General features: G+C 36.9%; 1 protein-coding gene across 19 annotated transcripts in view; it reads right to left on the bottom strand.

The window, feature by feature from the left end:
• The window catches only part of SOX5 (SRY-box transcription factor 5), a 938132-nt gene that overhangs the window by 15393 nt on the left and 910303 nt on the right, over positions 1-12436 (bottom strand). For all 19 annotated transcript variants that reach the window (XM_073222260.1, XM_073222259.1, XM_073222256.1 and 16 more), the window contains one exon: positions 6-114. In XM_073222260.1, coding sequence (XP_073078361.1) covers positions 6-114 — 109 coding nt within the window. The remainder of the gene's footprint in view (positions 1-5; positions 115-12436) is intronic.

Genomic DNA, 12436 nt, shown 5'->3' with positions numbered 1-12436 from the left:
CAAACCATCAGAATCTCCACTCATATTGAAATCCATCATGGCATGGCTAAATTTTCCTTCTTCATTCTGTTTAACGGCCAGTTGCTGAGTCAGACTCTCCAGTGTTGTTTTTTCCTTAAAAAAAAAAAAAAGAAGTTGATATTGAGAGCTCACTATGAAAACTATAATGATTCAAATATAACTTTTCTTGGGCCACATACAATACATTCGCTTCTGGAAGGGATGGGATGTTGATGTATTCACCTTTGCTCATTCAGCACATTATACTGAGATAATTAAAGCAAATGATCAGCAGGATTTTTGAAGGAACTCTGATTCTTAGAACCCCCTATCAGCCTTGGCATTTGGATAAAGGGTCTATGCTGGGCTCCTTGGAGACAACCTTTCCAAATCACATAATGTGCATAGAAATTTCATGGAAGCAACCTGTTTTACAACATTTGGAATGCGTGCTTTATTTGTAGCCAGACAGGAGAAGTATAGAGGTGGCATGGGGCCCAGAGAGAGTCTTCCAAAAGTTAGGTGACCAACTGATAGAAACATAATTCACAGGAGTGCCCTCTGGTTGCCATCCCCCTAAATGCCATCTGCATTCCTCATGCAAGGGTAATGAAGATGTTTAAATATTCATTGCTAATTGCTTGTCAAGTCTCTGTACATTCAATGTGAGTGCCTGCTACTTGGACCACAATTTGATTTGGATTGCTAAGCCAAAATATTGAGTTGGCGAATTATTTGAGATACAAATATACCAAAATTAGCTCTGCAAAGACATCAAGTCATTCAAAAGCATGCAGTGCATGATTTGAATTCATGGAGAACATGGCATTTTACACTAAATTATTTTCAAGGAAAATATAATGCTTAATCTAAACCACATGCGATATTAAACTACTTCCAAATTAAGTAACTGGGCAATTTTAAAAAGAGAAATAACTTGCAGTGAGAGGTATACAACTTTCTCTAACATTCTTCCATTGCTCTGAGAATGACGTGGTTCCAAAGCAGTTTGAAGAAAAGCATCTATTGGATTTCATAAAATTTGCTCATGTTTCTTTTTAATTATTCGCCTCATTTTCTGAAGAACAAAGTCATGAATTGCCTGAATGAATCACATAACACTGTGGAATAGCTACCGACACAATAAAATATTCACAGAAAATAATCAACTACTTAAGATAATTGTGTTATAGGTAAAAGGCCCGACTAATGTTGCCACTAAGAGCCAATAAGGTATTGAAATTCCTAATACAGTACCTGCTTTATCTCTACAAAATCTCTGGCGGTATTACAATTGTACATACTAGATAAAAACATTCTTTTAATTTAGTGGCCTTGGAACCCCTGGTTTCTAGTCATCAAAGTCTGTATATGACTTAATAAAAAAAACTTTTTAATTGTCCATCAGTATAAAATGCAGTAGGGAAACTGGAAGCAAAATAGGTGATATCAACTTTAGCTGTGGATGGTTAAACAGTACTAAAGGTGAAATAAGTTACGTATTTTAAAATGTAGAACCTGACCCAATTTGTTTTGTGTGTGAAATTGGTATTTTCAGCTACTTTACATGTTCTGGATTTCTTTTGCTGAGAGAGTCTGCTATATATATTCAGCTAAGTTCAGGAGCACCAAGGGGACCAGCTTAGCAGACTCTCTTTATAGTAAATGTAGCTGTTAAAATAGAAGACAGTTACATTACAAAAAAGCACATTCCATCAACATGATTTGATAGTCTGGAATCAATGAAGACTTTCCTGTCCTATCTTTGGGCATGGATTGCCTCTCAGGATTTGATTTAACAGAGAATAAGGCAATAATGCAACATATTGTCTAGAGAGTTTACATTCTGAAGTAAAGTTTTTCAAGAAGAAAAAAGCAAAATGAAGGCAACTGAAATGCTGAAAAAGAATGAAATGGTAAGTGACTTCTAAGGTTCTGAGTTCAGGTGTACGGATATTGTGCCATTTTACCAAGAAGCTAAAATTAGCAAATGGTGAGCAGGAAAGTCACAGTCAGTCTCTACAGTCAGGTAACCTCTAACCATCTACCTCTGAAGTACATGGTAAAATCAGATGATTCGATCAGTTACCCAAAAGTGGAATTTATCGTGTCCTTGGGGGACGGGGAAGTCAAGATGGTAAGCTGCACCTTTTTATTGTAACATTTTGCATAGCTAATTCTCAGGCATGTGAACAGGGAAAAGGAAAGGGGATTGGAGGAATTGGAGAATGTGTGGTGCACCTTTAATGAAAACACCTTACAATGATGCATAAATCAAAATGGTAATGTTGACACATTTTAGAAACCCTGGTTGACTGTACATTCAGAAGGCATCAAGGACCTGAGGTAAGGGAGATATAATGAAACCCAGCAGGTTAAATAGAGGCAACTGAACAAAATTAGGCAATAGGTCTCAGGTAGGAAGGGGGTAAGTGGGAAGAGGCTGAAAATGGGAAACACCAAGGGAACTGAGGTCGGGGAAGCAGAAAAAGATCTTGCTGGGCAAAGGTGACATATTTTACCAAACCTGTACTCTTTAGTCCCGACTGGCTCCAATAAAAACATTAGTCAATAATTTGTACAGAAAAAGAGCAGCCTCTGCCCTGCTTAAGATCAGTGTTCTAGAACACAAATCCAGTGTTGAAATTACACTTTACTGCCCTCTCACTATTCAAATGCTGCTCTGAAACTGACAAGATTCACTGGTCTTCTCTCCTCTACTTTTTTTCCAACAGAAATAAAACAAAAATCAAAGAAAAATAAACTCATTTAAGGAAATACCTGCCAAAATTCTGAGCTGCTTTGAGCAATCTCAGTAGAGGATGTAACCCGATTAGTTACTGCAAAGTAGTCAAAATGAAATAGTCTTAAGGATTTATATATAAGGACCAAATATGATGACCTATACCTATATGCTTTCTCTCTTAAATAAAAAACTAGCAATTAATTGGATAACAACTGGATTTCCTTTGGAAAGATGATTCCTATCTGGCTAATCAAGTCTCATATGCAAATCTGTAGGTTTACTAAAATCGAAGGAAACATTAGGTAAATGTCTGTTTTTACTTGAAAATCTTCTGATCCTATGTTGACTTCTTCAAAGATCCAAGTGAACTGTATCTCATATACAGAAGAAAGTTTTAGACCACATAGTTTCTTGGGGTCAAATCAATAACTAACACTCAACCTTCCAAGAACTATGATTAATGTGTTAATATTCACTTAGGGAATTCGATAGCTGGTCTTGGGCTCTGTGGCTTATCCAGTGATTTGCATAATGGAAAAGAGTATGTGTACTGTTTGCAGACAACACCAAGCTATGGTGAGTATCAACAAAGAAAGCTAAGGAATATCTAAAGAGATGTGGGCAATGAGTTGATTAGAAGTGGTTAGTAAAGACCTGTGCTTTCTAAGCCAACAACATTCTGAATGGCAAAAGGCCAGAGGGATGAATGGGAAGAGGACATACTTGAAAGTACAGAAAATAATCCATAGAGAAAATAGTGGGTTTGGGATAAGGAACATTACTTTTTAACCAAACTCTGACATATATATTAGCTTTATGACTTTAGATAAATCAATTCACCTCCTTAAGTCCCAGAATCCTAATCTGTATAGTGGTATTTAATTATATGATAGATTCTCATTAGTTCAAAAATATTAAAGATACGTTTTTAATATTAGGAAGAAAGTCAATGAGATAAATTGAAAAGAGAGAGAATCTTCCTAACATATAAGAATTAGGGGACTAGTTAGTTCAATATGGATATTAAATACCCTGCCAGGGTTATGATCTATTCTCTATGGACATAGCAGGGGTCAAACACAGATTAAAAAGAAGAATTTTTGTAACAACTCTAAAAATTGTTGAGATTCTTTCTTTCCTCTTCTCCCTCATCTATGATGATATATTTAATCTTTTTTTATTTTCCATCTGATGCTCAGGCATGATGGTTTACAGTTCCATAACAGAAGTCTAGTATATATTGCAGTTGAAAATTTCTCTTAGTCCATTGCTTCAACTGAAAAACAATGAAAAACTCACTGTATTTTTAAAGGCTCAAATGAACATCCTTTGTTGATATTTCATAGAGTAGTCAAAACACAAACACACACAAATTGTACTTTAGAGGAGGTGTAGATATTCCCTAAGATTAGATACCTAATCCTAAATTAAACAGTGCAGGAGTAGATTGTCCCTCTATTACTCCTTGAAATTGGGAGTCTTTGCTCCCCACCAGACACACATACACAGAGAAAGATGGGCTGTGGATCAGCTATCATAATGGACATCCCTAAAATAAAGCTCACAAAGCTATAAAACTCATAAAAAGCACATGCATGAAATGACAGAACAGAGTGTGACTGTCAAATGTTGAGTCAGTAACAGTTAAACCCTTCTGGCTGCACTTTTTTATTGTCCTCTTCTACACTAATGACACGAGAAGAAGAAACAAGAAAGGTTTTTACCCTCCAATTATGTGAATCTCACAGACCACCAAAGAAGATGAAAGATTATTTATAATGTCATAACAATTTATCAGTTGGAGATTTTTTCATCAGCTTAAGTAAAATAAAAGAAACAATGCTTATGTCCATCCCCTCCACCCCTCAGTTTCACTCTTGTTTACTGAGATCATCATTTTCTTAAAATTAGCCATCCACCCACATAATCTAACAGCACAAAAGGGAGAGAAGACTTTCTTGTAAACTGTATATAAATTATATGCAAATATATACACACACATCTCTCTCTCTCTCTGTCTCTCTTTCTCTCACACACACATACACACATGCACTTCCCTCCAACACCAACAAAATGTAAGTTAAAGAAATCCCTCACTCATTTTATTCTTGTCTACAGTTAATTTATCCATTTGGATATTCTCAGATCCTCTGTTACTCTGGAATCTAGTATCTCTTTGGGATATTTTTTCATTCATTTTCTCCATCAGCAAATCATAGGGGTATGTGAGCTGGGTGTGGGAAGGGTCCATAAATGTCCTCTGGTCTAGTCATCTACAAATCAGCCTGATTTTTTTTCCCCTTCTAAATTCACAGATATATCTAGTGGAGAAAATAATTAGATCTCATAATTTTGCTCGTAGTCTAATTTCCTTTTATGAAATTTGGCAGCTAGCTTCATGAAATGTTTCTTGAATGTAATTCTAGGTAAATTTCTTAGAAACATAATTTCTTATCAGGCAATCTGATCAAAATGAAATGTATTACTAGGTCAAGTTTTCTTAAGTACTATGAAGCTGAAGGCAGATGGAAGGTTTTTAAAAGGGAACAGTTGCAGTCAATTCAAGTCTTAATCCAGACAAGTAACTTGCGGAGATAGCAAAATGACTTATGGATACAACTGATCTTTCAAGAACTGATTTGGAAGTAGGAGAAATTGGAAAGTTGATGACAAATAACTAATTCTGATTTTCACAAATGAAGAGAGAAATGTGAGGAACAATGACCCTAGCACTTAGTGATTGTTATAATGATTAGTTAAGAGCTCTAAGTAGAGGATATGGTGACAATAAGATGTTAGTATGGATTCATTAAAAAAAACATTGTCACAATGACTTCAGTTTCTTTACCTGCAAGAATTGGAATGCAGACTAAGAAGCTCAATGACCATAGGGTTTTGGACTTAACTTTGGACTATATTCCTAACACTGTCCTTTTGTTACCATGGTGGAGAAATTGCACAGGGCCCTGAAACAGAGAGTTGAATGGGGTGGAAAGAGGGGATCAACAATAGCTTCTTTAAATATTTTAAGAACTGCCATGTAATTAAAATATCAAGATCCGTTATTTCTGCAAAAGAGAAATCCTCTGGCCATATGTAGTCAAGAGAGACAACACTGAACAATGGTTGTAAATTATCAGGTAAAAGGCAGTGAACCACTGAAGGAAGGGTTGTCTGGTAGAGCTGTCTATCCACTGTGCGGGCTGCTTAAGGATGTAAAAAATTTCACCTCCCTGGAGTTCTTCAATTATTGGCCATGTGACTACTTGCCTGGAATACTGAAGATACTGAAGAGGTGATCCAGGGTCAGATGATAGGTTTTATTAAAGGACATTTTTGTTTTATTTCAAACCTGCAATTCTATGTCCTACTTGACTGGATTCCCTAAAACAAAACTAAAATAATTTGATAAATGCATATAAGCATATGCTTCCTCTATCCATAAATGATAATTTTCTCATAACAAGTGTTAATGAAGCTTCAAGACTGAAAGGCACTCCATTTATAACTGAGAACTCTTTAATCGTTTTCTTAAAGCCAAGGAGGATGCTTCAGATTATGAAAAAAATGATTATTGAGATATATTTTGTAAAGAGACTTCCCGGTAATAATCAGACTTACAGATTTGGTACTTTGTGAAAGACACTGTTAAGTGCCCAAATTCAACATTTGACTTACTTAGTCCTTAAAACAAAAAATCACTGCCATGGAGAAGAGGAGGCCTGCCTAGAAGAGCCACTCAAAGGTATCTGTACAAATCATCCATGAAGAAGGTACACATGGACACTGTCATGGTAAAATACTGACCCTTTCTTATTTGTTGTGATGTGTGGAAGACCCGAGTTTTCAAATGTCTGTATATGTAGTCAGCCTTCAACCAAAGTCCAAAAACTTTATTGTTATTTAAAACCAGGGCAGATACAGCTGCTGTGCACCCTGAGAGTCAAATCAGAAGAGTTAATGTGAGAAAAACAGAAGGCTAACAAAGAAAAATAATAGAATTCACAATGTACACAGGATGTCCGGTAGGTAGGAGGGCTGTGCAGATGTAAACAGAAAACTGGAGGGTTATCTGATGATAACTGTTCTATAAACAATGGGTAACTCACTGAGCAACAGGAACATACAGAAACTTTCTCTGTAAATTTTCCTTTTCATGGAATAAAAGCTATAAAACTGTCAGCGTTCTTATGAATGTGGTCTCAGCAGCCTGTAGTTACCTCAGATACATAAATATAATTGGACCATTTTAAAGAGTCATGGCTTGGTTCAGAAATGCTGGGTCTGACAAATAGAAATCATCAGGGATATAGTTCACTTTTCAATTATCCATGGTAGTTGTAGGGGAAGGGAGAGAAACATACAAGATTAGAATGGATATTTAAAATCTCATTTTAATGAACAGCTAAAACTACACACGTTTTATCAGCCTTGCTGTGAGAAGCAAAATAAATAAGACTGAACATGTTCTTTTTGTTTTCCTAGTTCATTGTCTACTGAAGAAAGGAAGGTCTGGGAAGGGGGAAGAAACAGGAGGAACAAAAAACTGAAGAGAAACCTGCTTAAATGAGGTTTTTGTAATAGAGTCTCAAAAATGTACTTCATAATACACATGACCAACGCTGGAGCACAAGCTAATCAAACAGGCAACTGGATACCTCCCTCAGCCTGGTCTGTTAGAAAGGAGACAAATTCCAGCCAGAAGACCTGATCGGCCATTTGAATTCCTATGAATTTCTCAAATCTCAAGTTTTTTTTGTTTTTAAAACAAAGATAAGAGTACTATCCTGCTTATATTACAGTATGAAATTGCAATGTGATGTGAAAGTACTTTGGAAAAGGTAAGGCACAAAATGAATCTCAACATCCCTTATTACTCCTATGACTCAGAAGCAAGTCCTTGTCATATGCCAAGGAGGAGAAAAGGTATGAGTTTGAAAGATTCAGTGAGACCTTTTGAAGTAAATGCTACATTCAGAATATTTTCCTCATAATTTCTAATCCGTCTTGATAAAGCAGTTTGCAGTAAATGACAATAGAGAATACATCTACTCAGAATAAGAGAGTAATTGAAAAACAAGTATCTGTTATTTCAGTGTCTTGATATTTAACTGTCTTGAAGACCTTGGGGATGAGGAAGCCAAGGGAGAAGGGAAGGAAAGACCATTCTTAAGAGACCAGGTTTTTAAAAGTAACACTGCTGGTCCAACAATGAAAGTGAATCTTACTTAACTTACAGAAAATTTTGAGAAATCAGAAATGGGTGGATATAAACATGAATTTATAACATTGTCACTTTGGCACAACTATTATTTATTCCTCTTCTAGTCTTTTATCTATGCACCATAGAAATAGACTTTAAAGCTATCTAGAACATTCTGTACACAGTGTTTTCAAACTTGCTTTTTTCAGGAAATCCTATTGGGAGCATATCCTCACATCTTTCAACGCATGATAGTTTCAATCATCGGAAAGGCCTGTGCATGTCTATCTGAAAGCCCAATTTGGCATGCCCTGTGTGTCTCGTTTCATTGGACCATCCTGCACTAACCCCTCTACCAGAATGATGTAAAGAACACAAGACTTCTCTGTTTGAAAACATGCACAGCTTTTCTAGGCTTGAAAATTAAACCATAAAAAGTTTACTGAAAAAAAAAAAACCTTTAAAAAGCTCCTTAAAAACTCACACCATAATTGCTCCCCACCAAGCGTGGGCACTTGCTAGCTGCAAGTAGTGGCACTGTGACAAATGTAGCAAAACTGAAAGCAGGCTATACTAAGAGAAAGAAAAAGTCTTCCACTGGCCATCTGTGAAAATAAGGCATGTGGCCATTAAATGCAGAGGCTGTAAATATACACAAACTCCATGAAGCAAATGGCAAAAAAGGACTAAACTTCAAGCTCAAACAAATCAAAATGTTTAATGCATAGTTACCACTGCTGGACGAAAACAGCTCTGATCTTTGCAATCTGCAAGCTCGGCATGTATTTCAATTAAATACCCCCAAAAAGAAAAGAAAGAAAAAGAAAGAAATGAAAAGACACAGAAGAAAACCATCTGGAACAAAAGGCTATAGACAGCCTATACTCGATTTCTAGAAACAAACAGCCCCTTTAACTTGCACCAGCCTGCAGAGAATGTCGATGGGAATTATTGAAAGGCTGACATATAGAGTGATGGATGGGTGATGACATAATACCTATTTGCCTTTTTGTCATGGTCTTTGAAAACTGGCTGCTCTGTGCTGATAATATTCACCAAGGGGTTTTCCTCTCCCCTCCTGTCCCATAAGAAGTGTTCCCTAGCTAAGACACTTAGAATTAAGAAGGTTTTATGAATGAAAAACCAAAAGAAAACTTAAGGATCAAATGCCAACTTGCACATAAAAAGCTGGTCTAGGTTTTCTAATAATCAGTTGCCTAGAAAGGAGTTCCCTTTCCATTTTATATAAATTTTCAGAAAGACTCCAAGACTCAAAGATAAACATTCAGTGTCAGATTTGTGTGTCTCTTAATTAAAGTCAGCAGATAAATAATTACATTAAACATAGAGGTTAAATAATATATGTTCATTTTTATAAAGAGAACATATTAATCATTTATGTTATTTGAATTTTTCCTATGCAAATTTTAACCAGAAGATTTAAGAGTTTGGTGACTTTTTTTAAATGTGCACACACACACACACACTCCTAATAAAACTCCTGCTTTGTCACACTGTTACAATGATCAATCTCATTCCCTCCTGAAGGATTTACCTAACATGCTTTCCCCCTTCTTGAAATTTTTCTTCTAATCACTGAAGTATCTCTAGTTCTCATTTGACTTCTCTAATTCATTTTAGCTAAGGGCAACATCTACAAGAATGCCCATAAATCACTAATTAATCGTGGTATCTTCCCCTGAATGCAGAGGCATGAGTTCCTTCATATTCACTTTTTCAAAGCAAAAACCTGTAATCCACCATTCCTCACATGCCTTCCCCTTATCTGCGGGAAGGAGCATGTGTTAGATAATGTGGAACTAGATACACTGTGTCAGTCTGTGAAGAGTTAACACTGCTGGCTCCATCCATCAGCTGGCCAGCGAAGCATCAGGAAAGAATGATGGATGTAAAATTATTACAGGGCTGCCATCCGATACACTTACTGCCATTTGTAACTAATGCTGGGACTGACACACTTTTCTTCATTATTAAACATCCACATTAAGTCAACATTGGTCACTGTCATTTCATGTTTGGCACTCTGTTAAAGGAAAAGAAAAGGGTTGACAATGGCAGAGAAAGAGGGGATTGTAATGGAAGGGTCCCCAAGTAATGGAGTAATAAAATGAACGTTTGTTTGCAAAGCAGTCTATAGGGTCTGTGGTAAGGCTTCTGATGAATGTATGTAACTGCATTAGGAGTGAGGGAAATAAGCAGGGGAGCTTCTTGACTATTCCTCGCTCAGTTGAGTGCCTTGGGTCTCTATTGTATTAGTATTGCCTGGTGGGATGAGGACAAAACCAGGCTTTTATGATCTCCTGTTAGGTATCAATACCTTCAAACAGAAGGTCAGAAGCTGAATATGCAGTGGATTGTATGGTGAAAAAACTGTGCCATCTGGTGTTAATGAAGCAAAGTGGGTGGTTTTTACAAAACAAATGTATGGGGGCCTCCTTTCTGATTTTTCCTACCTGAGAAGCTTAGTTATTCATCCGTAACCTTATCTGTAACAGAGATGTGTGGTAAAAGATAACAGTATTTGAATATACAATCAGGCTATAATTAACCAGAGATGACAATTATATATCATACTGTGTCCCACAGTTTCCAAGAAACCTGACATGCACAGTTTTTGGGTATGTTGAAACACTTCCAAGGGAAGTAAAGAAATGAAAAATCTTTTAGGAGTTTTCAATTAAAATGTGTTTGAGTAAAAATGACTTTCATTATGTGTTTTGGTACCTATTACTGGAAAACGTTTGTCCCTATCTTCACACCTCTAATTGTTTTCACCGACCAAGTACAGCTTTTCAGAACTAAGGTTTTCTAGTTGGGACAGCCATACTGGTCATTTGAAATGTGAAGAGAAATTAATGGGTTACAAGGGTTGCGTGCTCAAGAAAACACATCTTCACTACAGGATTCTAATTACCTGGATCTCAGGTCACGCTATCACCCTTCAGGCTGATGGAAAGCACTGGGCTGAATTTCTTTCCCCCTGTCCTTTCTCTCAGCTCCTTTCTATCTTTTTCTCTCATTTATCTCTCCCATCCCTTACATTTCACATAATTTCTGGATTTAGGAAGCTGGGCTTATCGTTTGAGGGAGAAAAATGATGTCCTTTTTCTGGGATTCAAATGCTAGGAGAAGATGATAGTGCAAACTCTAAGAGGAATTTATCATTCCTTCTGCTTGTGTCTTTCATTAAGAACGGAAAAGCAAAATTTCGAACCAAATACTTATCTACCTAAGCTTTGGCCATGGGTGAAGTCGGGTGACCATAAAAACAGATTAAAAAGGCATATATTTGGGAAATAACAACACAACATGCATAGTGATGTTACTTATATGGAGAAATAAGCAGTCACTTTTGTCAGCTAAGGTATATAACTGATCTGATATGCTAAACCATATGGGTGGTCTTTACCAAGTCCCATGGGTGGGCTCACACATAAATATGCCATGATTGATAGTCAAAATGATAATATGATCTAAACTGTAAACTCTGTAAAGGCAGAGGACATATTTCCTATTCAATACAGCCCGTCAAAGTACACGGAACGGGTCCTGATACATGGTAGGTGCTAATGTTGAATAATTACTCATTAAAAGATACAAATTTGACCTTGTGTCAGTCCCATAAGTCATACAGATATAGAGGGAGCATTAATATTGTAGCAATGAATTGGAGCTGGTCCAACAGGAAAAGTCAGGCACAGTACTACCTGCTTCCTGAAGCTTCTGTAATCTCAGTTTCATTCTCAGGTGTCCAGGGTAACATAAGGATGAGCTAATTTGGATTCTTCTGCTGAAGAGCTTTGCTTACTCAATACAAGAGTTCACCATACAGTTAAAATAATGCAACTGCTTCACTTTCATATCTTAAGATTTTCACTTAAAAACCCATAAAAACGTAAGACTATAGCTGAAGATGTAACTTGATTGCCTTGAAAGAGCACGGGGAAGAGATTTGGGAATGATGGCGTTCTCGAGAATGCAGACATCTTAACTGGCCAACAGGGTCTGGCAGGTTTAATGTCAAAAACAGAATTTTAAAAAGACATAATTCAACCAAAGAGAAAGGAAAATCGAAAGGAGTAGCTTTCAATAGGGTTACCTCTCACTCCTGCAACTCAAATAGGAGGTGCTACTCAGAGAAATAAAGTATGAACACAGAGTTGGCACAAAAGGTGGCAATAAGGTCCCCTAACAATGGACAACTACGGAATAAAGTGAATGCAGATGGTTTCACTCCTGTTACTTAATCAACAGGCTGAGCAGAGTCACTGGCTCTGGCATAAAGTCATGTTAGAACAACAGCTGATCTGTATTAGAGTAGATTAAGTCGCAGTGCCACGGTGGAGGGCCCAGGATTATTTTATGTACTTCCATTGCCTTACAAGCCGTCGGCACAATTATTGCCCTCCGATGTGAATGACCGATCTGTAACCACAGCTAAACAGCATGCTGCTTAGGGGCCTAGG

The sequence above is a fragment of the Manis javanica genome, chromosome 15 (genome assembly GCF_040802235.1).
Source record: "Manis javanica isolate MJ-LG chromosome 15, MJ_LKY, whole genome shotgun sequence".
Lineage (NCBI taxonomy): Eukaryota > Metazoa > Chordata > Mammalia > Pholidota > Manidae > Manis > Manis javanica.
This window is presented reverse-complemented; position numbering and strand designations above follow the sequence as displayed.